Source organism: Electrona antarctica (genome assembly GCF_951216825.1).
Source record: "Electrona antarctica genome assembly, chromosome: 18".
Lineage (NCBI taxonomy): Eukaryota > Metazoa > Chordata > Actinopteri > Myctophiformes > Myctophidae > Electrona > Electrona antarctica.
Window position 1 is genome coordinate 42,246,877 of NC_136799.1, and position 26,043 is coordinate 42,272,919.

The 26,043-nt window shown below is 43.1% G+C and overlaps 1 protein-coding gene across 3 annotated transcripts in view; it reads left to right on the forward strand.

The window, feature by feature from the left end:
- The window catches only part of LOC306942157 (serine/threonine-protein kinase VRK1-like), a 37,151-nt gene that overhangs the window by 763 nt on the left and 10,345 nt on the right, over nt 1-26,043 (forward strand). Inside the window, exons 2-14 of one of the 3 annotated variants that reach the window (XM_079527902.1) lie at nt 1,140-1,197; nt 2,119-2,278; nt 3,993-4,048; nt 6,337-6,406; nt 7,418-7,505; nt 9,757-9,865; nt 10,859-10,951; nt 14,809-14,941; nt 16,939-17,059; nt 17,491-17,549; nt 18,214-18,392; nt 23,597-23,918; nt 24,272-24,955. In XM_079527902.1, the coding sequence (XP_079384028.1) occupies nt 2,119-2,278; nt 3,993-4,048; nt 6,337-6,406; nt 7,418-7,505; nt 9,757-9,865; nt 10,859-10,951; nt 14,809-14,941; nt 16,939-17,059; nt 17,491-17,549; nt 18,214-18,392; nt 23,597-23,918; nt 24,272-24,429 (1,548 nt within the window). In that variant the 5' untranslated portion in view covers nt 1,140-1,197 and the 3' untranslated portion in view covers nt 24,430-24,955. Of the gene's footprint in view, nt 1-1,139; nt 1,198-2,118; nt 2,279-3,992; nt 4,049-6,336; nt 6,407-7,417; nt 7,506-9,756; nt 9,866-10,858; nt 10,952-14,808; nt 14,942-16,938; nt 17,060-17,490; nt 17,550-18,213; nt 18,393-23,593; nt 23,919-24,271; nt 24,956-26,043 lie in introns of those variants that run through there. The other 2 variants (XM_079527900.1, XM_079527901.1) reach the window with 2 other exon arrangements.

The following is a 26,043-nucleotide window of genomic DNA, read 5'->3' on the forward strand; positions in this document are numbered from 1 at the left end:
ATACACAGCTAATTCAGCGACTGGTTTACAAAGACTGTTGGCTATATTGCATGAGCCACGATTATCCAATACTTTGATGCAATAATAAGTTGGCTAAAGCTGACAACAACAGATAGCAACAATAACAACAACAATAGCCTATGTATCAGTACTAGGTAGTCAAACGAAACTGATTCAGATGAAACTTCTCACATTGTTTACAGCTATAAAAAAAAGTAAGCCACGTTTGTATAACACATTTAAACCAAAGGGGATGTGCTTTACATTAAACATTAAAGAATATCCATATATGAGCCATGCATGTCACGTTGGTTATGAACTTTATGAAAGTAAAACGGTAGTTATTGATGTCTCCCGTAGCCTATACATTTTGAATACAGCTGTAGGCTACTAACTCGCATAAGCTAGACATTAGCCCGTCTCCGGACCCCCCGGGTTGAGCTCCTTTGGACCTACCACGTAGGGTCCGGTCTCACCGGCGTCACGCGACATGGGACGCAATCTGACTTACCCTGACTTAGCCCTGTGCTGCGGTGTGGGTGTCACGCTGACATATTCCAAACGAAGCATATGGACGCTATAGGATACAACGAACCCTCTCACCCCCCCCCCGAACGGCACAGAAGCCGTTAAGTATTTTTAATGTTTGTACAACCGTTTTGGCAGCTCTGAAATTCTCTCTTGTTGACATCCCATTGTACCGCCTCTCGGCATCTCGGTTGGCTAGCAGCGCCTCCCTACGCGCCTCGTAGGCGCAGCTAGCCAACCGATATGTCAACAAGGAGGGACCGAAGAGAGAATTTCAGAGCTGGCAAAACGGTCGTACAAACATTAAAAATACTTAACGGCTTCTGTGCCGTTCGGGGGGGGGGGTGAGAGGGTTCGTTGTATCCTATAGCGTCCATATGCTTCGTTTGGAATATGTCAGCGTGACACCCACACCGCAGCACAGGGCTAAGTCAGGGTAAGTCAGATTGCGTCCCACGTCGCTTGAATCCGGTGAGAAGGAACCCTACATAAAGTCATCACAATGTCAGAAACTTTAACGTAGGGTTCCGAAAGGAGCTAGCTAGACATCTGCTATAGCTGGCCTATATATTTTTTTGTTTACTTGTACTGTCTGTAATCTTGGTCTCCAGGAGAGAGAGACGCACACTATCAATAAATTAGCTGCGGACCCCCTGGAACCCCTTCAAGGTGAGAACAAGTGATGTGTTAGCCTGGGCAGCATTCCTTTTCGGGTTTATGATCCGGTTGGGAGCAGATGATATTGTCACATCATGTCGTAGTCATTGTTTTGTAGCAGCGGTGGCCGAACGGATAGCGGCGCGGTCTAGATACCGGAAGGTTCCCAGTTCGAACCAGCCGTCCGACACGTTAAAATTACCACCGCTGAAATGCCCTTGAACAAGGCATCAACCACTACGATGAAATGTGTTCTATGAGCAGGGCCTGGCTGGAAACAAGTTCTTGAGCTTAGCCCAGATACCCTGGGTAAATATAGATTTCATTTCATTTCATTTCATCAGGCCAGAATCCTCAATCTGGACCTATTCTTCCTGTTTGAGGGAAAGGAAGTTCCAGATTGAGGGTTCCGGCTTGATGGCGTAAAGTTATCATCCGCTCCCGACCGGATCACACAGCAATTTAGTAATGCAGACCAGGCTTTCCTCCGAGGTGGAAAGTCTGGTGACGTGAGGTTAGTGATGTGTAGACCAGTAGTTCCTAAACCTTTTCATGACAAGGACCACCAAATTGACACTAATTAGCTCGCGGACCCCCATTTGAAAAGATATGCCCCCCCATAAGAGAAGATTTTCATGGCATTGATTCTCAACCCATTTAATTTCAAGGACCCCCAGTTTGACATGCATTAGTCTACAGACTCCCATTTAATGGCATTTCTATCTCTGGGAATCCCAATTTATATTGTAAAATCAATGTTAATTTAACTCTGAGAGTGTACAAATGGACCCGTTTATAAGGGTCCATTTGGTTCCCAACTATCATCTTGCTGGGGACTCCCTGGAACTCCCTCGAGGACCCCTGGGGGTCCCCGGACCCCACCTTGGGATACACTGGTGTAGACTGATCAGGTGGCTTCTCTGTGTGTCTCAGATGCCTCCTAAAGCCAAGGCAGCAGGGAAGCCGAGAGCTCCTCCCAAGAGGAAGCTGGCAGAGGAGTTTCCACCCGGAGAGGTCCTCACAGATATGGTGAAGAAATCCTGGAAGCTCGGTGCACCAATTGGTCAAGGGGGCTTTGGCCTAATCTATTTGGGTAAGTAATGGAGCGGGTGGATAGTGGATCTTGTACTACTTGTATGAAAGCTAAATGCCTTTTTTAAGATGATGTAAGGGCATTATGGATGACGTCTGATTTAGAAAAATATGCTATTTCAGTGTTTGTACAGTGATACTGGAAAGCATTGAATGTGCTTGTATTTGGAAACTTCTGTATAGACCCACTCTTGACCTTGAAGTAATGGGTGACCAAAAAATAAATCTTTTGATAATGTAAAAACCTTGACAAAGGTTGACAAATAGTCAAGTTCCATGCCTACGTGACAAAAGGTGAAAGCTAAAGCCAGATTTATACTTTGTCTTATGCCAGTGTCTCGCGCCAAAAACGGCTGACATACGTACAAGCTTGCAACTTGTTGCACACGTGGCACGTTCTGAGCTTGTACTGCTACAGTGCCATTTTCTGTGCGTGACACTGTTGTACGATAGAGGGTATGCGCATGCTTAAAGTGAATGGCACATCGAGTGGCAAATCGAGTGGCAAAGCAACATGCAAAGTGAGTTTAACATTGTTTAATGTTGTTTAATGCAATCAGATATGACTTTTCTGTGTGGATGTATGGGCTGTCAAGGCCAGAAAGGAGTTTTTTGCCACTCAGTAGGCGTTCCTGCATAACTTCCTGGTTTGATGATGATGTCACGCGCATACCCTCTTTAAAGGAGGCATTGCAATTAACAAGGTGGTGCGATTGATATATTGTTTTGGGTTAAAAGCTGTATCCTGATGGTAATCATTGCTAGCATGCAGTGGTTCTCAACCAGTGGTCCAGACCAGGGACCACCAGTGGTCCTTGAGGAGGTTCCAGGTGGTCCCCAGCTAAAGGATGGAAAGTTGGTAACCAAATGGACCCTTATAGATCTTTATAATCTTTATAATAATTTAACTCTTGAGAGGCTAGCGCAAAATGAAACCAAACAGACCCGTGTGGCTCCATTTGGTTTCATTTTACGTTCTCAACCGTTACATTATTGTTAAACATCTGTATCGCTTAATTTGCAAGAAGGCTACACAATTAGAGAATGTAGAAGAATTGTTATTTTTCAAGAATAACAAAATATTATTATTATTTTAGTCTGAGAGACTTCACTATATCTCAACAAATGGTGCTCTTTGGCTCAAATGCTGGATAATTAACGGAACTTGATGCGAAAAGGGTTGAAAACCACTGCTATCTGTAACAGTTGGCATCTCTAGCTCTTAGAATAAACACATTTCATCCAATCAGGAGAGTGACCATTTATCGGCTTCAATTTGATAGTGTCCTAGTTAACTTTTTTTTTCCCTGCTCACATGCCATCACTTCCAATTTCACAGATTTTGTCCTGTGTGAGCTCTCTCTCCTGATTGGATAAAATTGGTTTCCTGACCTGAAAATGTATCTTCTTTTCACTAACGAGCTGGAGAGACTCCTGTTACTGTACAAGCACTATATACTAGCAATGACTACTACCAGAATATAGAGCTATGTAACACTTAGTTTAACCCATTTTGGGCGGGAACCCCTTTTGGTGTTTTAAACATTATGTTATAATTTAGCTATTTTTGAAAAATCGTGAAATTTATTTCAGAAAACTGGAGGATTTAGAATAATTTTTAAAAAATTTGAGGTCGGGCCTAAATGGGATAATGAAAAGAAGAAACAAATCACTTGCTGCATCGTATGGAATCCTTTTCTGTTTTTATTTTACAGCTGATGAAAATTCGGCAAAGGCTGTAGGGGTTGACGCTCCATATGTGATCAAAGTGGTAAGACTAACTAATTGCACCAATTTCACATTTCCCTGTTTCCTAATTTGCTTAGATACGGCGCAGTTTATACTTGGTTGATGGGGGATTAAAGCTATTTTGTCGGGTATTTTGCATTTACCTTTCCTCGACTAGATGGAAAGACCTAAACCATGCCAGAGAAAAATAACTTTTACGGAGCTACATTAACCCCATTTTCAATTTCAATATGTGCATTACTTTTTTTTCTTCTTCATTCATTTAGCCTATAAAAGCCATATTTCTTTTTATATTTAAGAAGTTTTGCAGGCCTAAACCTTGCCAGTGGAAAAATCCCCTAGAGCTACAACAACCCTGTTGTCAACATGTGTACATACGTTTTTGTTTCATTTCTTAATTTTGTGTATAAAAGCCTTTTATGAGTTGGCATTATTAAACCAGAAACCAGAGTGGAGCTTCTTTCAGACGGGTGTCGTAGGCAATTCAGTATTTTAGCTGTGACGTGAGCACGAGCACGTGAGATACTTCCGGGTCCTACTTTTGTGTCCCCATATACGCTTTTGTGTCCCCATAGAGTTATACTGTGACGCTCCGTCGGACTAAATCTGAGACGAAAACAACCACGAAAGTCTCATTTTACCGCTTTCCTCGCAACAACAAAGCTGCGCTGCTCTCCCAAATCTGGCTGTGACAGGCCGTCTGCCCCACACGGAATAATATCGCCATTTTATTTCATTGTGTCAACTAAATCCTCATTAATGCAAACTAGATTCAACATACTCAAGCCTGCAAACATTCTAAATATGCCCCCGAAATATTTTACTGAGCAAATGGACTGTTACCACCTTCAATAATAATGATAATAATAGTCTTTATTGTTTCCACATCATATTTTTTTTTGTCATGGAAACTTGTACAAAACATTAATAATTCTACTCGAGTTGGAAGCATTAAGACAATGGCTTCCTTTCTGAAAAATAACGTCATTGTAAAAAGATTCACGCGTTTAGATATTCTATTTATAATGAGATGCGGACGGGAGCTGGTGCCACTTGGACCCGGACGTAACGTAGCACTACAAAATGACGTCGGACTTAAATACTGAATAGGTCGCTCGTGTTCCTCCAGAACTACAATGCCATCACTGAAACACCTACACTGTGAATTAACAGATTCTGACCTGAGATCAGATTCTAAAAATGTCTTCTACATCCTGACAGTTTTCTGAAAAAGCTATTTTTCTATGTCAGTCGTTCTTCGATTTTTTTAAAATAGCAGACCCACAAGCTTGTAGATCTGCTATTTTTCAATAGCTAAAGCATAACATAATGCTAACACCAAAAGGGGTTCCCGCCCAAAATGGGTTAACAGATTTGGATGATATAGAAGCTCACGTGTGGTTAAATGGTGCCTAGAGCTATTTCTCTGAAATCATATTTAGCTGTAATTGGGTGTTTGGCAGTGTGCCTATTAACCAATTCTGTAAGCTGCCGTTAACACTGACTGGTTCTTGTAAACCCAGCCCATTTGTTTTTTTAAAAAATAGCCTGATAGTCCGGTTTGACTCGTCTATATTAACCACTGCTATCCATTCCTTTTTAAACCCACAGAAAATGATAGCTTTGCCCATGCCCATTTGTGACGATCGTTTGGATAATGTGCAAAATTTACATTATGCTTTAGTTTCTGCATCTGTAACCATGTAAACCCCTATACTTTGTTCACCAAATACCCCCAGGGGTCTTTACTTGGCTTTCTGTCCCCTCCTCCACCCCCCCTCAACACCAAATCTCTTAGCAGAAAATAGCTGATCTACAAGCTCACAAGTCAACGCAACATGGCGCATACTTAGGTCGGCTATTTTCGGCAAATGTGCGCCTATTGTGACATGGCCAGAGTAGGGATGCTAGGCTTTATGTGGTCAAAAAAGGAAATAACAATAATAAGAGTGGGAGAAATTGATTTTCTTTAATGTATTTAATTTGTAATGCTACAGATGTTTGAAAACAAGATCTTTCAATGTGGGTCTGAGGTGACGGGCCCTTTTTTGATGTTTTTATTTATTTTTGTATTTAAATTAAATATTCTTTAGGCCCAGGGCATGTCATGTGATCTCCCTGCACAACCTTTGTGATCTACTGGTAAATGGAGATCTACCTTTCGGGCATGCTATAGTGTGATCAAGTGGGGCATTAATTAGCAATGGAATAAAAGTTAAAATATGGAGATAAGGGGTGTCTGCCCGACCGCAACGTTACTGTATGTGAGTTGATGGCCTCTCCTTGTTATGTCTCCACTCTCCACTACAGGAGCCCAGTGAAAGCGGCCCGTTGTTCTCCGAGCTCAAGTTCTACATGAGAGCGGCCAGGCCTGATCAGAGTATGACATGACATGACATGACAGAGTGTGTGTGTGTGTGTGTGTGTGTGTGTGTGTGTGTGTGTGTGTGTGTGTGTGTGTGTGTGTGTGTGTGTGTGTGTGTGTGTGTGTGTGTGTGTGTGTGTGTGTGTGTGTGTGTGTGTGTGTGTGTGTGTGTGTGTGTGTGTGTGTGTGTGTGTGTGTGTGTGTGTGTGTGTGTGTGTTAGACTCACTCACTCACTCATAGTACTGCCGTTTTATAAATGCCATTTACCTTTTGGTTTTAGCTGTTTTTAACCTTATCACTTGGTTCATACCTGGTGTCATGCATCTAATCAGCCATTTCTCTTTTGAGGACCAGGAAAATGCCCTCACAATATCTTATTTCTCAAATTCTACTATACTTGCGGGGGCCCCTCACAAGTATAGTAATACAAGTACACGAATGCACGAACGCACATTAAAAGTGAGCCAACAAATAAAGAACAGTCACAAACGCAGCACAGTCTCTCACCGGCGGTTCAAACTTTCTTAATTAAATAAAGAAGAAAAACTCGTAGCTTTGCCACGGAGGAGACCTAGTTGCAGAGGAGGACTCGTCCCCAACACTGCTTCTGGTGGCTGTGCCATTCGCCCCGAGGCCACAGCTTTGCATTTTATATAATAACAATCCAAATGTCAATCTCCCCTGACAATTAACTGTTATATTACTAAGGAACCAAACACTCATATTTTATTCATGGCTGTTGCGTTGTTGGTAAATATTTGTCCCGCCAGCAGATTAGCTTGCGGTCGCGCCTCCCGTATCCACCCCCTGCCCCCTGTGGAATTGCACTTATTACTTTGAGTGTCACCGGCGTCACCCACCAGCTCCAACACTTGTATCTAGCTTACCCTGCGGTCTGTTTCACAGTAGTTTTGAGGAAGTGTTCTTAACACGCTTTCAGACTGAAATGTGTGTGTGTGTGTGTGTGTATTTTGTATGTTTTTTTCTTCATAGTTTATTTTCTTTGTCCTCCCCCTGTTCTTCAGTTGAGAGTTGGACGAGGTCTCATAAGCTGAAACATCTGGGCGTTCCAAAGTACTGGGGCTCTGGTCAGCATGAGAAAGGAGGGAAAAAGTAAGCTGCTCCGTCTCTTATTCGCAGTTATTGTTTCAGAAGTAATTAAGCACCATGTAAGAATAGAGGGTATGCACATGACATCATCGTACCTGGAAGTTATGCGGGAACGCCCACTGAGTGGCAAAAAAAACTACTTTCTGGCCTTGACAGCCCATTCATCCAAACAGAAAAGTCCTGTCTGATTGCATTAAACAATGTTAAACTCACCAACATTGCAGCTGTACGAAAAGCTTGAATTATCCTCTTTCTATCTGCAACGTTTTTGTTTCATAAAAATCCACCATGGAAACGTTATGAGCTACTTTCTGTCAAGAAATGCCCTGCATTTGATTATTTTTCTAGGTGTCAGAGTTTGGAAGTTCTTGTTTTCAATAACACGACATTTTGCTGCCTCCTGCATTATGTGACATTTAGAAACAGGTGGTACGGCAGGACGGTTGAGTGATTTCCAACGAGCGCTTCCAAACTCCAACACTCCATGCTGCTCAATGTTTTGCCACTCAGTGTAGATGAGGGGGGCGTGTCCTGATGGGGGAAATCATGCATGTGCATACTCTCTATAGAGCGTCGCAGTCCCGCCCCCTACCATGGACCAGGAAATGAAACCCAATGCATTTTTCCCATAGACATTTCTTAAAGTATTTATTTAAAGACGGTTACGCCGCGGACAAAGCCAACTCGAGTCGTGACAACTCATGACAACACAAACAATATTTTGGACCAAACAAATAATTACAAAGAAGAAAAACAACAAAGAAAGTGTTGTAACCTGCCGTTTTTTTCTTCTTTCTAATTATTTGTTAGGCCCAAAAAATTGTGTTTGTTGTCATGATTTGTCACGACTCGAGTTGGCTTTGTCCGCGGCGTAAACGTCTTTAAATAAATACTTTCTGAAATGTCTATGAGGAAAATGAACGGAGAATCATTTCCTGGTCCATTGTAGGGGGGCGGGACTGCGACGCTCTATAGTAGTTGCCCGTTTTAGCGGCAAATAATGGCCGAACAAAAGGCTGAGCGGGAGTCGAGCCTGATTTATACTTTGTTGTGCACCAACACTAGACGGATCTACAAGCCCTCAACACATCGCATGGCGACACGTTGTGAGCCTGTAGATTGCCTAGGTTTGGCCACGACACACTGGCGCACCACTACATATCTGATCTGTCAGGCTTCACTGTTTCCTGCATCTGGATAAAGTCCACAACTTTACCAGGACTTAGAACCAGGACTTTGTTTTTGGTGCTATCTCTTTTTGACTGAGTGTTTGACTGTACTCTGTTGCTGTTGCTGTATACATTCTGTTTAATCAATCAATCAATCAATCAATCAATCAATCAATCAATCAATCAATCAGTTTTTGAATAAAATAGTGATTTTCAAGTGAGCTCCCAAGATTATGTATCTACTTTCAAACCTTTGAAATAAAATGTAGTATGAAAACGATGAATCTGAACTTTAACCCATTTAGACCTGAGGACGATTCTACAAATGTCTTCTAAATCCTGACAGTTTTCAGAAAAACACATGTTTCTATGTCAGTGGTTCTCAAAGTTTTTCATGTCAAGGACCCCAAAAACTATATGTAATTGGCTGCCGACCCCCATCTGAAAATATGTTGTTCCAGGGACCTCCCAGAAGCAAAGATTTGAGTTAAAAAAACGTTCGCTCTGAAAGAATATATATTCAAAGATTTGAGGCACATTTTCACTACCTTTCAAAAAGTGGTGCAAATCCCCCCCCCACCCCCCCTCTCTCTCATTAGCAGGCAACAGTGCAGCACTAGCTCTCTCTCTCTGTTTCAGGCACAACAGCGCCCCTTTTGGTACTCATTGGTACTGGTGCTCATAGTCACACACAAACACACAAACATGAACACATTGCTGTTCCTTGGAGTGGTTGCACCACTCAAAAATAGCAGATCTACAAGCTCGTAGCGCAGCACTCGGTGCCGTGCTATGAGCTTGTAGATCTGCTATTTTTTCAATAGCTAAAGTATAACATAATGCTTTTAAAACACCAAGTGGGGTTTCCCCGTCCAGAACGGGTTAAAGTACTCTACGCTAGTTCCTCTGATCCAAGCTGGAACTCGGTCGAATGATTCATCATTAAAATAAACACGCTCTAAAAACGGCCCCACGACCCCACCCACCTTGACCACTCAAGGTTGAGAACCACTAGGTGTAAATCACGTTGTGTCATTCACCAGGCTCTGCTTGTGATAAGCCCATTTCCTCCACCCTCATCCCAGGTACAGGTTCATGGTCATGGACAGGTGTGGCACGGACCTTCAGAAGAAGTTTGAACAGAGCGGCGGGAGGTTCCCGAGAAAACTGGTCCTGCAGCTCGGGCTGCGCCTGGTTGGTGTTGATTTTGACAGCAAATCTTGATTTTAGTTTTTTAGTCATGGTCTCTTGAATGGTTTTCATTTAGTTTCAGTCACCTGGAATGTTTAGTGTTTGTCTAGTTTTAGCCGACTAAATACCATAAGATATTTGTCGACTAAATCTACAGTTGATTTAGTCGACAAGTGTATTTTGGCGGGCCCTGATGCCGTCGTAATGACCGATTTTACACTTGCTGAAAATAGCCAATCTACAAGTGCTTGTAGATCTGCTATTTTCAGCATGTAACCAACGCACCACGCTGCGACGCGTTGGTTGCATGCTGAAAATAGCAGATCTACAAGCACACGCATGTCAAATGACTTGTCTTTTACTTATACTGGATCTCTTGTCCACTAGTACCTTCCTAACATTTTAGTCTAGTTTTTATTTGTTGACGAAATTGCATTCCATTTAGTTTTCGTCATGAAAAAAAAAAGTAGTTGACAAACATTACATTTTTTCGTCGCCGAAATCAACACTGGTTTTATTTTATTTTATAATGACGACAGAAGATGATTTATTGCTCTGTCACTTATTCAGCAATGGCACGGTGACGGTGAGAAGTAGCGTACATGATTTCCCACCTACTGTAGGTCACGTTCCTATAATACAGTATACGTCATCAGCTGTTGCGTCGTGGATATTGTCAAATCGATCTGAATAGATGTGTCGGTGTAACAAAAAATCAGACCTGTCTGAAGTGAGTCGTACTGTACTGTACTGTACTGTACTGTACTGTACTGTACTGTACTGTACTGTACTGTACTGTACTGTACTGTACTGTACTGTACAAGCCCTCCTTCCTATCCTGTCTGTGTGTTAGGCTGTGCAACAGTGACACTTGGTGTCTATAGCTGTCTATAGGAGTGGTTGCACCACTCAAAAAATGATAATGGGACAAGGGAGGTACAAAATAGTACGATAGTACGTAAAGAAATGCTTTCTTCTACCCTTTGTCTTGTTTAGCTGGACATTCTGGAGTACATCCATGAACATGAGTATGTGCACGCCGACATTAAAGCCTCCAACCTGGTCCTGAGTTACAGAGACCCGAATCAGGTCAGTAGCCGGGACGGACATACGAGCAGTGGTGGCAACCCATTTAGACCTGAGAAACAAATGCCTTCTAAATCCTGACAGTTTTCTGAAAGACCCATGTTTCTATGTTGGTCGTTCTCAACCTTTTTCACGTCAAGGACCCCCAGAATTATCTGTATTTGGCCGCCGACCCCCATCAGAAAATCTGTTGTTTCAGGGACCCCCCAGAAGCTAATATTTGAGTTCAAAATATTCACTGTGAAAGAATATATATTTGAAGATTTACGCCGCATTTTCACGATTTTTCAAAAATAGCAGACCTACAATAGCTAAAGTACAACATAATGCTTAAAATACCAAAAGGGGTTCCCGCCCAGAATGGGTTAAGTAGATTTTCTTAAGTACTACACTTAAGTACAATTTTGGGTTATTTGTACTTTACTGAAGCATTTCCAGTCTCCAATACTTTTTTTACTCCACAGCAATTATTTGAAGATTTGGATTATTATTACAAAACATGCATTAACCACTTGTATACATTTCAGCCATTTGAAAAATCTACAAGCGCACAATGCTCCACATTGCGGCACATTTTGAACTTGTACATCTGCTATTTTCAAATGAGACATTCCGCATAATGAGTACTTTTACTATTGGTACTTTAAGTAAGTAAATTTTTGATGCCAATACATTGGTACCTTTTTACTCGAGTACATTTAGAATTTCAGACTTTAAACTAGACTATTTCTATATTGCAGTATTGATGCTTTTTTCTTAACCGGTTGAATGCCTGCAATGTACGGCTGTCTAATAGCCTAGACTGCCTAAGTATAGAGTTACCTTTGAACAGCCACTGCACCGACCGCTGAGTGGCTTGTCTACACTACAACAAGCCATCACACCGTTTTAACCCATTCTGACCTGAGATCAGATTCTAAAAATGTCTTCTACATCCTGACAGTTTTCTGAAAAAGCTATGTTTATATGTCGGTCGTTCTTCGATTTTTCAAAAATAGCAGACCTACAAGCTCGTAGCGTGCCACTCGGTGGCGCGCTATGAGCTTGTAGATCTGCTATTTTTCAATAGCTAAAGCATAACATAATGCTAACACCAAAAGGGGTTCCCGCCCAAAATGGGTTCAAGTGGATTTTCATGACAAGTATTCCATAGCAGCGATCACAACAACAGCCCGCTCAGTGCACTGCTTGTTCGCCATTGTAAACAATGGGACTCAATTTCCCAGAACCCTTTGCACGCTATAGGGCGACAGACCTTTTAGCAATGACATTGGATTGCCCGTATGACTTAAAACTGACTTGAACGATGAAAATATGTTGTTCCAGGGACCCCCAGAAGCAAAGATTTGAGTTAAAAACGAAAACTCTCAAAGAATATATATTCAAAGATTTGAGGCACATTTTCACGATTTTTCAAAAATAGCAGACCTACAAGCTCGTAGCGCGGCACTCGGTGCCGCGCTACGAGCTTGTAGATCTGCTATTTTCAATAGCTAAAGTATAACATAATGCTTAAAACACAAAGGGGTTTCCGCCCCCAAATGGGTTAAGATGTGGTATTTTGGCCAACTCTACTTTTGAATTCCACTAACCAAACTGCATGTGGTTTGGTTTGTTCACCTGCCTGCTGGTGCTCTTGACTACTAAATGTTTGAAATCTCCAAGAATCAAATTCGGAATGAATTTCCCATGTATTAACAAATTAATACCTTTTAATCTATAGTGTGTGTGCAGTGAATCAGTTAAATTAATTAAGTTTGAAGGGGACTTTATTACTCACAACAACCAATGCTTTTCTCTGAAAACGTTTTCCAGCCTTGCTGACATATTCAAAATAAATGAAAGATAGACAATGCCATAGATTCTGAATGCATGTCATGGGTCCTGATTTAACCACAGTGCTAGCTGCACAGTGAAATTAGCAGGGTAATTTATTCATAACCGTTGGCTTCCCATTGAAGCCAAAGTTCTCCTTTGACCTCTGCTAACTTAAACTACAATCTGAGCCATTCCAGATCCAGTATCGATTTTGGAGAGTCGCCCCCTCCCCGCGCTGTCCAGTCGCTGGTCACGTTAGATTTAATCATACCTCCCGTTGTTGTCGATCGCCGTTAAGAGTGTTTTGGCTACATTTAGCTGCTACATCTACATCCGGGATAACATCCGGTCCGTCGGTAAAAGTGCTCCGTTGCTATAAATCGCTGGTCACATTTATTTAATGGATTAAACAAGTAAGACGCGCGAACGCGGGAAGCGAACGCAGCTCGTAAATTACAATAACAACAATTACAATAAATTACGTACTTTTTAAAGTTTTTTTTAAGTTCTCTTTTAATATTTTTATTTGTTGTGTTTTAAAAAAAATATAAGGTGTTAACCAATGCTTTTTGACCCATATTTTGGAGTGCAAAATATTCTAATACAATCTATATTTTAAACTGATGTTTTAGCAGTCTGTCAGCTCGGGCACAAACATAAAAATACGCATTGTGAGATGGTGGATTGGCTATATTTCGGTGTTGGATGCCATCGTATGAGTGTGCATCAGACATATTAGATTCAATTACGCTGTGTGCGTGCGTGCGTGCGTGCGTGCGTGCGTGCGTGCGTGCGTGCGTGCGCTTGAGAGAGGGGGATTGTTATCGTGTGCCATCCAAACGTTGGGAAGATTAGGCAGCAGCACGGAGCTGTTTGGAGCAAACAAGGCGGGGGCAGGGGCAAATATTTAATTTAGGAATTAATAATGTATCGTTGGTGGCGTTATTAAATGCGCTATTTTTAAATGACAATTTCGAAATGGGTCCCTTGTGGGTTTCTGTGCGTGGCGAGGTCTCTTTTTATTTTTTTTGCACACCGTGCCGGTTTGATAGCCCGGCTTGCCCTGGAGTTATTAGCAATGTTTGTCTGGTTCACGTCCTTTATTTCAAGAATATATATTCAAAGACGTGAGGCACACTTTCACGATTTAAAAGAAAATAGCAGACCTACAAGCTCGTAGCGCGCCACTCGGTGGCGCGTTATGAGCTTGTAGATCTGCTATTTTTCAATAGCTAAATTTATAACATAATGTTTAAATTTTCGGTTCATATTTATTATACCGCATTTGCGTTTTATCTCCACCAGTAGCCAATTGTGCTGTATGAGGATGTTACAAGACCAAGAGCAGTCGTTTGTTTTTCAAAATGAGACGCCCACCTTTGAGAATGAAAGTCATTCCTCTTCTTACAAAAATAATTACATGAAAGTATTTCTCATATTTTAACATTCTTTTGTAAAAAACAATAAACAAAAGTCTGTCCCACTGTAACTTAGTACATTATTATATTGTGAGCTTGTAGATATGCCATTTTCAAAAGATTATTATACATTTGAAAACTTAAAATGGGACATTATGAGTACTTTTGGTACTTTAAGCACAGTTTGAATTCAATGATTTTGTACTTTTACTCAAGTAAATGTTAGAATTTGGGGCTTTTACCTGTAACGGAGTATTTGTATCTAGCAGTATTGATACTTTGACTTACTTACTTTTACTTAACACTGAACATGTAGCCCTGCTTACCCTGAATACATTCAATATCTCCCCTGGCGGAGCGAGCATGACATCATCTCTCATAAGTGAGACCAGTGTTCAAATCCCGTGGAAGACATGAACGTTATTGCAGCGTTAACAAAGTAACCCCCCCCCCCGAGTACGATGTAAAGGGCAAAATGGCCGCCGGTGTGTGTGAACATGTTCAGCAGCGTTTCTGACCAAGAGTGTCTGTCTGCATGCGTGAATGCGTGTGTTTGTGTGTCTCGGTGGATTTGGGCATGCATGTGTGAATGCGTGTGTTTGTGCGTTTCTGTGGATTTGGTAGGTGTATTTAGTAGATTATGGGCTGGCCTATAGGTACTGTCCAGAGGGAGTCCTCAAGGAGTACAAGGAGGACCCCAAGAGATGTCACGACGGCACCATCGAGTTCACCAGCATCGATGCCCACAAAGGAGTCTGTGAGTACCAGGCGATTTATAGATAATGCATGAACCCATTGATGATACCTGAGCACTAGATTCTACAAATGTCTTCCAAATTTTCTGACGGTTTTCTGAAAAATACCCATTTTTCTATGTCAGTGATTCTCTCAAACTGTCATGTCAAGGACCCCAAAAATTACATGCAATTGGCCACCGACCCCCATCTCAAAATATGAAGCCGAAGCAAATATATGAGTTATAAACGTTCTCTGTGATAGAATATATATTCAACGATTTGCGGCACATTCTCACAATTAAAAACAAATTGCAGATCTACACGCTTGTCTACAATGAGCTTGTAGATCTGCTAACAACAGTATGAATTAATGGTTTCAAGTGGTTAAAAGCTATGAGGTGACACAGATGCGTTCCTTAGGTCTAAATGGGTTAACACTTTATATTAATATATGACATACTGGCTGCAGGGATTGTTTAATTACCTTTGGAGCATACGCCGAAGTATTTGCGCCCTTTGATCCATGAAAATCCCCCTGAATATAGTGCCATGGCTTGTTGTCGAACCGAAAAATAATCCACCGTCTCGATGTAGAACAACAACAACAACAAGCCGTGAGGGCTCGCAGAGCCCAGTCAAAACCACTGTTCACTTGCATTGAACTAATTTTCCCAGAAGCCCTTGCAGCCCAGTGCACTGGTCGATTTCCGGTTTCGCCGTCATAACGCGACGGCCTCGGCACCAGGTCCGCGACAAATTGTAACCCATTTTTCACCCCTGTGTCAATTATCTAATGTGATCCTGGGCTCTACACACCCGCCGCCAACCTAGTCCCCATATATGGGGGACATGGGGAGAGCAACGGACTTGAACTCATGCTTCCTTCATGCCTGAGTGTCCAAGTTGCTCCTTTACGCCTGACAGGGGGGAGTTTCCCTGGTTGGACGTAGCGCGTGGAAGGAACACGTTATTCCAACCAGTTCCTTTCCCCTCCATCAGGCGCCCCGGCTGGCCAGGGGGAGGCAGTTTAGAGACCAGGATTACTGCATGTTTTTTGTGAGGGTACCTAGTACCTACCCTAGAGGACACGGGGAGAACATGCAAACTCCACACAGAAAGGCCCTTCGAACCCAGCTCTATTTCTTTTTAATTATTAAAAAAAAAGTGAATTAAACACATGAAACAAATGGCGGGTTTAGCGTATTACGCAGGGGAAGAACATGGATTAAATCAGCCGATTCGACCGTTATCATACCATCTTATGGGCCCAGTATGGCCATACTGGCATACTCACCATAGCCTGGTCAAGGTTTCCCCCTGGTGGACGTGTCATTTCCAACTATTGTCGGAGCATGGAAACTAGGGGCTACTAATATATACTATTCTCTGCCTATCGGGACGTAACTCGGACGGCGCTGAGTCGGGTCTGGTGGCCTTCGCAAGTAGCTCAAGGCCACCGGACACGGCGCGCCTCCGTCAGGACATCAGTGATAATGACAATCGCTGATAATGACATACTGAAACAGTGAGTATGCCAGTATGGCCATACTGGGCCCATAAGATGGATGATAAACGGGACATACTGGGCCCATAAGATGGATGATACCAGTCGAATGGGGTGGATTAAATGGCATGGAACATGGGTTATGCCAGGGGTTCTCAACGTTTTTGGCTGGGGACCCCCGGAAATGCTCCCTCCCGACCCCCAATATAAATTGACTGCTACAATAACCTTAAACCATTTTGGGCGGGAACCCCTTTTGGTGTTTTAAGCATTGTTATAATTTAGCTATTGAAAAATAGCAGATCTACAAGCTCATAGCGCGCCACCGAGTGGCGCGCTACGAGCTTGTAGGTCTGCTATTTTTGAAAAATCGTGATTTTTTTTTTTTTTTTTTTTAATAATTTGGGGACCCCCTAAAATAATTTGGCGACCCCCCGAGGGGTCGCGACCCACGGGTTGAGAACCCCTGGGTTATGCAGTCAAAGTGTTTAATGTGGTTTGTACCTCCCCTAGCTCCCGGTAGGAGAGGAGACATGGAGATCATGGCATACTGTATGGTACAGTGGCTGTGTGGCCGTCTGCCCTGGGAGGACAAACTACAAGACCCTGTATATGTCAGGGACTCCAAGATCAGGTGAGCGGGGCCTGAAACTACAGTTTTCAATGTTTTCTTCTTATTGTCCCATTTAGGCCTGAGATCAGATTCTAAAAAATGTCTTCTACATCCTGACAGTTTTCTGAAAAAGCTGTGTTTCTATGTCAGTCGTTCTTCGATTTTTAAAAAATAGCAGACCTACAAGCTCGTAGAGCTTGTAGATCTGCTATTTTTCAATAGCTAAAGCATAACATAATGCTAACACCAAAAGAGGTTCCTGACCAAAATGGGTTAATATATATTTTTTTTTACTTTTTCAAGGCTACTATACAAGAACGTAGTAGTGCTAATGTAACTCGATTTTTTTTTAATTAATTTACTAGGCTTTGGAGTCAAAGCCCATTTCAGATCCTTTTTTGTCAGATCTCCTTTGACAGGCGTAACATGCTAACTTTAGTTTCTCTATGCAGGAGTTGGGACAACATCTCTGAGTTCATGTCCAAGTGTTTCCCCGAACAGGACAAACCAGGTGTGACGCACACACACACACACACACACACACACACACACACACACACACACACACACACACACACACACACACACACACACACACAATTTGCAGTATGATGGACATGTTTATATATATAAAGTTCCCTTCCATAACCCACAGCTGCTCTCCTGGGCAATGCAATAACATAAATGTCTGGTTAAAAATCTGTTGCGATTTCTGTCTGTGATCACAGGATGTCTGGGTGTGTAAGTCAAACAGTGGGAAGACATGCCGTGTTGGTCAAACCTATAACCAAACATCAGAATGTTATGCTTCCAAGACGCCACTGGTTAAGTAAGGGATAATATCTGGCTAGGTGGTCATTGTCGGGAGATAATTCACCGACAGGGAGTTTAACCACCGAGGTTATATATATATATATATTTTTTTTTTATCGATCACAGCGAACGTTTTTAACTCATATCTTTGCTTCTGGGGGGCGGGGGGTCCCCTGGAACAACATATTTTCAGATGGGGGATCCGTGGGACCGTGGCCAAATGCAGACAATTCTGTGGGTCCCTGACATGAAAAAGTTTGAGCAGGCAAGTTTTTTTTCCAGAAAACTGTCGGGACTTGGAAGACATGTTGTAGAATCTGGTTTCATGGGTCTTAATGGTTTGTCCCCAACTCCCCATGCAGACGAGCTGCAGAAGTTCATGGAGGCGGCGAAGTCGCTGGACTTCAAGGACAAGCCGCCGTACGACAAGCTGCGCTCCGTCCTGCAGGCCGGCCTGAAGGCCCAAGGCACCAAGGACGACGGCAAGCTGGAGTTTGGCGCGCCGCCGCTCAACGGAGCCCCTCCCACGTCCCCCGCTAAGGTGAGGACGGTCCTGCGAAAGTCATGGATTAAAGTTCTCAGTCGCCAAGACTGATTTCAGTCATTTGGATGCCATAGTCGCATACCGACTATGGAGGTGTCATTAGCCATTGCTTTTGGCTATTTATTTTGTTAATAAAAAGCCATTTCCAAACAAAATATCTATCTGCAAGATTGCAGCCTGATGTGTACGGGTACGTGACAAAAAAATAACAGATCTACAAGCTCACACCCTGCAGCGTGGCACGAAATTTGGAATCAAATTATAGCGTTCTTTCTGGAAAAGTTTTGGAAAGTTTTCTTTTTTTTTTGTGGGAATAGATATAGACTCGTCAGAATATGGATGCTGGGGAACAAGTGGTTAAACCCTATGTACTTAATTGACTGGAGTCCTCCAGGTAACGGTGGGTCATGCTGCAAAGAATAGCTCACAACTCACAACTCGTAGATCTGCTACTTGCGCTAATTGTAGTCTATAAAGACATGCCTAAAATGGAGCCCATTTGTTTTTTGCTTTCCAATTTAGTTGACCTCTTGTTCAAGCTTTTGTGTCCCTTGTTCTTCACTTTTCTGTTGTGTTTTCCCCTGCCACAAAGCAAGGTGCTATTTATGCATTTATTTAGCTTTGTGAACTAATTAATAATGTTCTCATTAGCAGAGTTCTAGAGAATTGGTGTTCCCCCATGTGACACCTCTCAGGCAATCACAATGTTGTACTTCCTTTAGGTGAGCCAACATTCTTTCAGAGAAAACGTTTTAAACTCAATCTTTGCTTCTGGGGGGGGGGGGGGGGGGGTCGGCGGCCAATTACATATAATTCTGGGGCTCCTTGACATGAAATAGTTTGATAACAACTGATATAGAAACATAGTTTTTTTTTCTGAAAACTTTCATGATTTCGAAGACATTTGTAGAATCTGGTCTCAGGTCGAAATTGGTTGATAAACTACCGGTAGTATTTTTGAGCGGTGCCCCCGCTCCATTACGCAGCGCTGTGTGTACGTACGTACGTACTTACTTACTGTCTGTCTGTCTCTAGCCTGGATCCAGCCCAAAGACCCCGCCCACTCTCTGAGTGGACTCCGTCTCTTGGTCTGGTGTTGCACTGTGAACCTATAATTTATTCGGTACAAAAATGTATTATCCAATGAGAATCGGTGGTGGGGGTGGGTCTAACGAACAACCAATCAGCGCCGAGTCCCGTTTTCAGCGTCATCACGCAGCGCAACACACAGAGGAAGGAGGGAAAAACAACACCAATGGCTACTGGTTGAGGGAAATTCTAATCCCCTCCCCCTTGAAATCGCTCAGACAGGAGACAATGTCAGACTGAAGCTTCATGAAAGCTACAGTCTGATAATCAGGCTAGTCTGTCTCTGTGTCCGAGCACGGAAAGCTGCAGCACAATAACTCAACTGTTTTGGACGTGGGAAGGCTCGCCGGAACCGGGCCGCCCCCCCTGGGCGCGTTCCTGGTGGTCTGGATGTTGCGGGGACCCCCTGGGGAGCCCCACACGGTAACTGTCATTTCTCGACCATTTCGGACGTGGGGTGGCTCGCCAGAACCGGGCAGCCCCCCTGGGGGCCTGGATGTTGCCGGGACCCCCACACGGTACAGTTACACCGCTCACTTAACACATTTTGTGCCCAAGACGTCCACAGACGTCCTATGAATTACCGCATGTAGTGCCCAGGACGTCTGTGGATGTCTTGGTAAAAAAAAAAAAAAGCGCTTGCTACATGTGCTTGCGTATTATTCATTCACACGTAGGTGAATGAACGGATAGCGGAGCGGTCTTGATACCGGAAGGTCGCCAGTTCGAATCAGCGGTCCAACACGTTAAAATTACCACCGCTGAAGTGCCCTTGAACAAGGCATTGAACCACTACGATGAAATGTGTTCTATGAGCAGGGCCTGGCTGGAAACAAGTTCTTGAGCTTAGCCCAGATACCCCTGGGTAAATATAGTAATCATTTCATTTCATCATTCCAATGTTTCTACTGAAATAAGTCTTTATTCCCTACTAGTTTTCACAGTAGGGCGGCAGCTATCCATTATTTTGTCTGTCTGGCGGAAAATGTCCCTGTTACTGTGTTGCAAAGCTACTTTTGATGCTTTTGTGTGACTCTTTAGTATGATCAAGTAGGTGTTAGTTACGACAATTAAGTACAGCAGTGATTATCGGTAACTTTTCAGATTGTGTGTAATATAAGTGTGTATTTACTTTTTCCCTATAATATCATGCCCCAAATTTTAGTTTGATTTATTTCATTACATTATCATTTTTATTTTTTTGAGTGGTGCAAACCACTCCAACAACCAGCTTTGTTTGTATCCGTGTTTGTGTGTACCTGTACGTGGGGCCCAAAAGAATGAGCATGGTTACTATGGTCACTGACATTACATCAGACCACAGCTGATCAGGCTATATAAGACCTTGCACCACTCAGTTCACACGGGTGTGATTTGTTGTATATATTGGGCTTAAATCGATACATTCGGCACCCCTATTTCACCATGCAATAAATGAGATAATGGACGTCATTCTCTAGCCCAGTTACACTTTCGCTCTCTCTCTCTCTCTCTCTCTCTCTCTCTCTCTCTCTCTCTCTCTCTCTCTCTCTCTCTTCCCCCCCCCCCCCCCCCCCCCCCCCCCCCCCCATCCACCCACCCCCCCCCCCCGCTCCCTACCCCCCCCCCCCCCCCCCCCCCCCCCTTTCATCAACACAGCGGCACTGCTGGCTACATATGGTCGGTGCCACCGGGGAGGTGGCCCGTGCCAGCCGAGAGGTTACCTGGCCCCAGCGCCCGTTATTGTATGTAATTATCCCGCCAATCTGTTCACCTCAGCGGGCGCTGTGGCGGCCATCATGAGGGTAGCAATTGTCTAAATGGAAGGCAAGTGAAGGGAGGAAAAAAATGTGTGTGTGGGGGGGCTTGGGGGTGACGGATAGTTCAAGTCTGAGACAGGGAGGGGTTTGTTCATTATAAGGATGGAGGATGGTAAGGATGGAGTGTGATAGATGGATGGGTGAATGAATGGAGTGGAGAGAGGGCTTGATTTCCCCCCATTAAGTAAGATTCTCAATCATTATTATTATTTTTTTATTTCAAATTTGATTGATTGATTGAAATATGTATTAACAGTTTGCAGAATTACAGTACATTTCAAGCACAAACTCAATACAAAGACTGTTAAGTGTGAGTGGACGACCCAATTAAGCATTACACTTGTTTACAAGAGGGTCCACCTTGTTCAATTCATCAAAACATTTAGAGACGTACAAATAGACACTTCTATATAGTCAAAGAACATAGTCAAAGAACAGAACAGGAGATCCCCAGTTTGATATCCATACCATATTCATAGTGTTTTATTTATTACAAATACGGCGTGGTCCGGAACTCGTTTTTTGCAAACCGTTGTACCGATCAGCCTGCAGTAACTTGTATGCACGCTGGCATACAGAAGTACCACCACTATTATTGTTTTCACATATCATTGATGTCGTGAATAACGCGCTACTTGATCATAAGGGTAACACACAAGCATATAAAGTAGCAGATTCTCCAGCTTGAGACGCGGCGCAAAGCGACACATGTTGGGCTCGTCGATCTGCTATTTTTTGAATTTCCACCCAACAGACAGTGTTTTTTTGTTCTATCTATAAATGCACCATGTGTCTGTCTGTGTGTACGGCTGTAATGCACGTAACTCGAGAAGCGTTCGCCCCGCCGACTTCAAATTCGACACATGCGTTCCACACCCCCACAGGGAGTGCAGTGCCCAGTCGGTCGGACCCACGGTTGTCCAGAATTGCCACAAAAGGCCTCTGCCCGGGCTCTGGACAGGGCCCCTGCCCAGGGCCCATATATGGAGCTGGCCTGTTCTGACATCATAACACTCCATATTTGGAAATGCCTGACACAGAACTCCATATATAGGAATAAAGGGACACAGAGAGACAGATACTGAAATATCCATATATGGGCAAAGAAATGGGACACAGACAGAAGGGTGGAACGGGTACTCTGCCACGGGTACAACAGGTATTGCATAGCCGGGTGGGGCATGGACCTCCAGCTTCCATCGTTGCTGACTCGGTGCTCTACAGCCGGGCACCAGTCTAGTACTTTTAACATTTTTAAACTTTCATTTTATTATTGAACTCTGGGGCTAGATATGCGTCGTAGACGACTTGACGTCACAGGCAGATCACTTCATGAGCACTTCACACTTTTCCCCGCCTCCATTTCTGTGAAGTTTAAATGAAGGTCCATAACAAGAAAAGTAAGAGGAGAAACAAAAGGAAAGGTGTGAAGCCTCAGTGTCTCTTCTCTGGACCCCAGTCGTGTAAAGCCTGATTCATATCTATGTTCGTACTATGGTGTCCTTCCCCCGAAAATAGCTGATCTACAAGCTCTCGCAACACATCACATTAGAGCGGCTCATTTTATAGAGGAAAAGCTCTGAGCTTGAAGCGTCACTGCTTTTTTGGGTGCAATAAAGCAGTAGTTCCCAAACTCTTGTGCTACGTTGTGAACTTGTAGATCAGCTATTCCCACTACTTCTTAAAAGAAAATCAAAGAAAACAAATGTTTATTTCTTCTTGAAATTACTTTTTTTATAATAATTTTGAAATGAAACTAAATGTAGGAAACAAAAAATAAAGGGACCCATACAAATGTGTCCGCAAACCCTCCAAAAAGTGCTTTGCAATAAAGTCACATTTGAGCCTTCGGTGTGCGAGCATTTATTTTCTGTGTACCGTTCGTTGCTTAGCACCTGCCCGAGTTTGGGTTGGGGACGTGCCCTTTTTTTTTTCATACTTTTTTTTAATCGAGGGATTCCACGCTGGGGAGAAACTCAGGCCATGCAACGGTTTCAAAGGTGGCAAAGACTTGGTCTCGTCTGTGGCAAATTTATTTTTTTCCCACCATTATAATGTTCTTACATTATAAGAACGGACCCGTTCTTATAATTTAAGGGTCCATTTGGTTCAATTTGAATGTTACAGACTTGTTATGGTCATTCAGGGCTAGCGCTTGTGTTTCTGATAATATTATTGTCCACAAATTTTGTATGTCCTTGTCAAAAAATGTATTTTTACAAAAGTACACTACAGTATAAGCCTGCATGGTGATGACCCAGGCTGTTTCTCGCCCTCTCTCACGCACACACTCATGCTCATATTTTTCAGAAGGCTGTCAAGAGGAAGAAGAAGACACCGGATAAGATGGAGGATGCAGGCGACGGAACAGACGGAAGTCTAGTTAAGAAGAAGGCCCCCCCGAAGAAGAGGTCTGTGACATCAGACGAGGACGACGAGACAGACAGAGCTCCAGCCAAGAAAAAGAGGGGCCCCCCGAAGAAGAGGTCTGTGACATCAGACGAGGACGACGAGACAGACGGAGCTCCAGCCAAGAAAAAGAGGGCCCCAAAGAAGAAGATGGCGACATCGGATGAGGACGACGACGAAACGGACAGAGCCCCCATTAAGAAAAAGAAGGTCCTAAAGCAGAAAGGTAGAGTTTTACGTTGTTAAGTCTCCACCAGGCCGAAGGCATGGGGAGAGAGTATGTTTTGCACTCCGTCCGTGTGTGCGTGCGTCCGTCCGTCTGTGTAGAGCTAATCTTCGGCACCGTTAACCCGGTTGATGCCAGATTTTGCACAAATTTGCCACTCCCTGGATGCTGTTGTAGAGACTGGATATTCTGCACAATGAGTACTTTTGGTACTTTAAAGTACATTTTGAATTCCGGACTTTTACTTGTAAGAGTAAATCTATATTGCAGTATTGATACTTTTACATAAGCAAAACAATTGAGTACTTTTTCCCACTACTGACTGTATATGAATATATATTCCCCCTCCACAGAAGTGAATGTTGTGAAAAAGACGGACAGCCCAAAGAAAGTGTCCAGCCCCAAGAAACGTGTGACCTCAAAGTCCGCGCTGACGGAGACGGGAACGCAGACCACACCGGGACTAAAGGCCAACAAACCCAGAGGTCGAACCAAGAAGGCCTCTTCCTAACTTGTCCCTCTCAACCCACCTCTGTGTCCTCCTTCACCTCTATGTGCTTTTTAACAACCCCATGCCCTACTTTCATTTATTTTCTTCACGTTTTTCAAGATTTAGTTTTTTTCAAAAATGTTGGGGCGGTGAGAAAAAAAGGCAAAACTTTGTAACATTTTTGTAAAAATGTATATAAAAAAAAGCCGATCACTATGTTGATTTTTCACCCATGACCTGCCCAGAATATTGACTCCAGGGCTCAAGTCGTTTGGATATGTTTTAGTTTTGTAAAAGCGTAGATTTGTTTTGCAGTCATACGAGATCAACTGCGTGTTGGACAAGACCATGGGCCGGATATTTGTAGAAGAAAGGACTCACGCACACGTTTAAGATTTGTATCTGTTCTTCTCTGCTGTTACGTTGGGTCTCTTCATCCACTTGACCACATTTATTCTATGTTTTGTACAATATGTTCTGCACTGCTGTTAATATTGGTGTCTGTCTGTGTTGGGAGTAATAAAGAAGAAATTGTTTTTAGATTGTTCTTAATTCTAAAGTCAAGTTTGTCTCAGTTAAAGGTTTTAAAATGATCATTCTTGTCTATTTTCAATGACCTCTGGTTCAACTATGAGCCAGACTCGGGAGTTTGGTAGTGGCTATAGTCTCGCGTCACCAGGCTGTTGCCTCTCGCAAATTCGCAATTTCCAAACGCTTCCATCATACAGTCTGGAGCAACGGAAGTTCTATCATGAGTAAAATATAAAGCGGAAGTGGAGCCTCCTCTACACTTCCGTTTTGTCTTTACAGTCGTGCACATTTATCTTAATATAAATATAAATCATCTAAGCATTTATAGCTCGTTAATTAGCATAAAAGGAAATGAGCTCTAAAGATATTTTAAAATATATTTTTGTGAAAGGAAATGCCAACGGCAAAACCTGCTGGACGGCACGGAACGGTAAAACGATTAAATATTTTAACGTTGATGCCTTTTCCGTCGCTGGGTCTGGCTGCCGTCCTGTTCTGTTTACCGCCCTGCTCCCGTCCACTAAAATGACTTCCGGTTTGCGTCTACTCGGAATAGTTGTCTGGATACGCAAGACTAGGTAGTGTCTGGTAAATGATTTGTTCCAGGTTGTCCCCCACCAAATGATCGATAATTTGGAACCAACTGGAACTGTTGCAGATTTGTAACCCAATGGGTTCCGTTTGTGCACTCGGTTTAATCAGCACTGACAATTTTGAAACTGATGGTTATGATGAGCGCCCGGGTGGGAGCAGTTTGGGAATAAGTGCCTTGCTCAGGGTGGGACACTTTAAAGCATGATTATGATTGTCTAGCCTCGGAAACCCAGACGTTTTTATTTCCAGGGAGAAAAAAAAGTCTGGGACCGAGTCCACTTCAATTCGGCATAGAGCACACACCTACACACACACTCCTCTCTGTCGCTCTAATTAATTAGTCATGTCGTGCAGCTTTGTCTAGATCCTGCCGGAAGCTGCCTATGCCATAGAAAGCATAGGTGGACCCCAGGCTACCATGTGTCTGGTTGGCTTCCTGGGCAGGCATGGTTTGACTTAGGTTAGGTTTAGGTATAGTCATAGCTTTACCGAGGTTAAGGTTAGGTTGAA